Source organism: Quercus lobata, chromosome 8 (assembly GCF_001633185.2).
Source record: "Quercus lobata isolate SW786 chromosome 8, ValleyOak3.0 Primary Assembly, whole genome shotgun sequence".
In the NCBI taxonomy this organism is placed as follows: Eukaryota; Viridiplantae; Streptophyta; class Magnoliopsida; order Fagales; family Fagaceae; genus Quercus; species Quercus lobata.
In genome coordinates, this window is record NC_044911.1 from 30,546,409 (window position 1) to 30,550,417 (window position 4,009).

The 4,009-nt window shown below is 43.8% G+C and overlaps 2 protein-coding genes across 2 annotated transcripts; both read left to right on the forward strand.

Annotated features, from left to right (window-relative positions):
* On the forward strand, positions 1–1,263 carry LOC115956720. Its single transcript, XM_031075023.1, has one exon. It carries the CDS (start codon positions 1–3, stop codon positions 1,261–1,263), a length of 1,263 nt encoding a protein of 420 aa, XP_030930883.1.
* A 29-nt stretch (positions 1,264–1,292) lies between these two features.
* LOC115956721 lies at positions 1,293–2,237 on the forward strand. Its single transcript, XM_031075024.1, has one exon. The coding sequence runs from the start codon at positions 1,293–1,295 to the stop codon at positions 2,235–2,237; it is 945 nt and encodes a 314-aa protein (XP_030930884.1).
* Positions 2,238–4,009: the final 1,772 nt, after the last annotated feature.

Consider the following 4,009-nt stretch of genomic DNA (forward strand, 5'->3'; position numbering starts at 1 on the left):
ATGGGTCGTCACTGCTTCTACGTTTACTATGATGGGGAACAGTATTTCCATGACTTGCATGGACTGTCCTATAAAGGCGAGTCAGTGAAGCAGAAGTTCATTGAGTTGAAATGGGGAACACACTTGAGAAAAATGCACCGGAAGATAATGGAAGCTCTATGGTTGGACAAGGAGTCACATAAGATATCCATTGTGTACCGTGCCCCCCAGATACTTGTGAGTACTCAGGTTGTCTACAACTCAAATCCGTTGGGTTGTGATGCTGACGTGGACATGATGTGGGCAGTGATTAAGCGGACCCCCCAGTTCATAGCGTCCGACTTGTATGTAACTGTTGAGGCTGTTGGGTTCCATGGTAGTGCAAGTTCACAGCATGCCAGTGGGGTGGAAGAGCCACACTCATTGTCGGTTGACGTGCATCCTCCCTTTGCCTATGCCACGCCTTTCCCCTACAATAATCAACCATGTAGTGCGGTTGATCATTTGGACAACACTGAACTGGTGGGCACCACCAATACACATGATGTGGGAGGGTCTACTCACACATATGAGCATGTCCAAGCTGATATGGACGGGGGAATTGATATTGATGCCAGCCGAGATGTGTATGAAGAGTTCATTGATACTGATGGACCAGTGGACGACGCGGAGGTCTTAGATGTACCACTGATCGAAAATAACGAGGAGGATTTCCTTACAACAGTTCCTATCCCAGAATGGTTCACATCAAACACATGGGACAATATTAATGACCCATCACCTGCATTGGGTACAGGACATCTTACAAGTTGGCATAAAGGTGACCACCCAGCAAGGGGGATGCTATTCAAGAATAAAGCCTCTGTTCAATATGTGTTGACCCTCTACTCTGTGGAGCATAATAAGCAATACAAGGTCATCAAGTCTGACACCAATAGGCTGGTAGTGCGGTGTAAGAATGAGGCATGTGTGTGGTCAATTCGGGCCAATTGCAGCAAGAAGCACGGGATGTGGGTTATCAGTACATGTAAGGATCCCCATAGTTGCTCATCCCTCCAGCTACCAACTGATGGGCGGATGATGGATTCAAAGTTCATCTCCATTGCACTTGAGAAGTATGTACGGGAAGACCTAACCCGAAAGGTAAGGGACTTGCGTAGTATGTTGCATGCAAGGCATGGGCATGATGTAACTATGTACAAGGTTTGGGAAGCCAAACAGAAGGCAGTTGCACGTATTTCGGGGATTTTGACGAGTCGTACGCAGAATTGCCACGATTTCTAGCTGCATTGTCTGATGCAGATCCGGATACTATGACCACATTAAAGTGTGACCCCTATGTCTCGGGGACTTGTATATTCAACTCTGCGTTTTGGGCTTTCGGTCCGTGTATTAGAGGGTTTAGGCATTGCAGGCCGGTGATAAGCATAGATGCAACGCACCTCTATGGCAAGTACAAAGGAAAGCTGTTGATAGCAATGGCAACAGATGGTAACAACGAGGTTTATCCACTCGCATTTGCCGTTGTCGAAAGCGAGAGCACGGAGACATGGGGATGGTTCTTGGCATGCCTGTTGACCTATGTTACAGACCGCACCAATTTGTGTATAATATCCGACAGGCATCGTGGGATACAATCATGCTTCGATGACACCACTAGGGGCTACTTGCAATCGCCCTTAACCCATCACCAGTATTGCCTCCGCCATTTAGTAAGCAATGTTAACACTAACTTCAATAGTGTGCCGTTGAAGAACTTGGTATGGAACGCAGCAACTGCGAATCAAGTTAGGAAGTTTGAGAACACCATGGATTGCATCAAGAATGTCAACCCGGCTGCGTACGACTATCTTAAGGAGGTAAATCAAGAAAAGTGGACACTTGTACATGACCATGGGCACCGATATGGGGCAATGACAACCAACCTGTCAGAGTGCTTCAATGGGGTACTTAAAGGCGCACGTAGCTTGCCCATAACTGTAATGGTGAAGTTTACATTTTACAAGGTGAACTCATACTTTGACGAACGTCGAAACAAAACCCTAGAGAAGTTGGAAGAGGGGCAAGTGTGGTGCAAATATGCCTATGACAAGTTCGAGGAAAATCAAGAGAAGGCGAAGCTCCATATTGTTAGAAGGATGAGTGCGCAACAACGGTTATATAAAGTGGAGACACAGTCTTCACTGTTGAACACTGGTGGGGGAGATCACACCCATAGGGTTTCCCTCATAGACATGACATGCATGTGCGGCAAATGAGAAGCAAACAAGATCCCTTGTTCCCACTTGATAGCAGTTTGTGCCAAACACAACCATGATGCCACTGAGTATATGGATCATTTCTACCGCCTTGAAGAATGGTATCACAGCTATGAGCCTATATTCCAACCACTAAAAGATAGGTTAGAATGGCCGGAGCCAGCAGAAAGGAGAACCGTGATGCCAAACCAGCGGTTGATCCGTGAGAAAGGTCAGCCCAAGTCCACGAGAATCCGCAATGAGATGGATGACGAGGATAGGGAGTTGCCAACCTCATTGTGGATTGGGAATGGACCAAAGTTGAAGTGTGGGTTGTGTCGCCAAGAGGGTCATAACCGTCGTACATGTCCAACTCGAAATGTGGCTTCAACAAGCCATGGTGCTATGTAGCAGGTAACAATTACAAATCATAGTAACAAGGGGGTATCATAAGTTATTCTTCTTTACATGTTTAGATATTACATTATATGAGTTATAATTAAGATGTGGGCAGTAATTTGTAGATCGGAACCATGATAGTAATACCATTGTATCAAATGTAGCTCCACTTTGGGCAATCTTGTGATTACTTCTTCAAGTAGTTGCAGTTAGTCTTAACTCCTACATATTACCATTCCAAGTCTTTTGTCCCAGTTTTGGTGTTCTTTCAATCTTATTGTTTGTGGTGTACATATTCTAGTATTCATGAGGTCTCTATTTCCCTAACTGTATATGTTTTGCTGTAGATTTGTAATTGTTGCCAAGGTGTAACTGTAGATGCTACTCATTTAAGCAGGCAAGCCTGAATGCTCTTCTATATTTGTCAATTCAATTTATTAATTACCATGGGTTGTATACTAATTTCTGTGTTGGGTACTCCTCAGAAAGGAGGCAACTTCTGAAGAGAACAAAAAGAAGGTGTCACTCAAATGCTATGACTCCATGTTTGCCTAAAACCATTGTTGGCGGATGCTGTCCAAGTTTCAACTTACAATTGTGAAGAATGTTTAAAATGCAGAAATTGAACTTTTTATTTTTGTACATCAACTGATTTAAATGCATAGAGGCTCTTTACTTACAAATAAGCTTGTATATATGGATGATTTTTTTATTCGCGTAATGCAAATGGGGGAATGTTACTGATGGATGTGGTTGGTTATGATTTGTATGGATGACTTGTTGTTCACAGCATGGTTGTTAGCAGGTCCACTTTTACTATGAATAAGCACGATACTGAATGGGTGTGAACAGTGCAAGTCGCAAGCAAAACTACAAGTAGAAAGGTTATACTAAATGAAACTCGATTTATAGGATACCGAGTTACTTTGAAGAGCACTCTACACAGCTAGATTCCTCTTGGACTGTATCTGGACCAGTCCAAATAGCTGGACTGGGTGTTTGAGCCCAGTCAAGGTAACTCGATTTCCTATAATCGAGTTATGTTGAGAAGAACTCGCTATCTGTAGCTTCGAGATACGTTGAAGACCATTGTGCACACTTAGATTCCTCTTGGACTGCCTCTGAACCAGTCCAAATACCTGGGCTGGGTCGGGAAGCCAGTCAACGTAACTCAATTTCCTTATTACCGAGTTATGTTGAAAATAACTCGATATCTATAAAGTCGAGATACGTTGAAGACCATTTTCTACATGTAGATTCCTCTTGGACTGCCTCTGGACCAGTCCAATTATCTGGGCTGGGTCAGGAAGCCTAGTGAACGTAACTCGATTTACGTATTACCGAGTTACATTCAGAAGAACTCAATTTCTGTAGCTACGAGATACGTTGAAGAC

What these genes read in the sequence shown, in the direction of transcription:
- LOC115956720 (XM_031075023.1), top strand. Translation starts at nt 1, where the DNA reads ATGGGTCGTCACTGCTTCTACGTTTACTATGATGGGGAACAGTATTTC.
- LOC115956721 (XM_031075024.1), top strand. Translation starts at nt 1,293, where the DNA reads ATGACCACATTAAAGTGTGACCCCTATGTCTCGGGGACTTGTATATTC.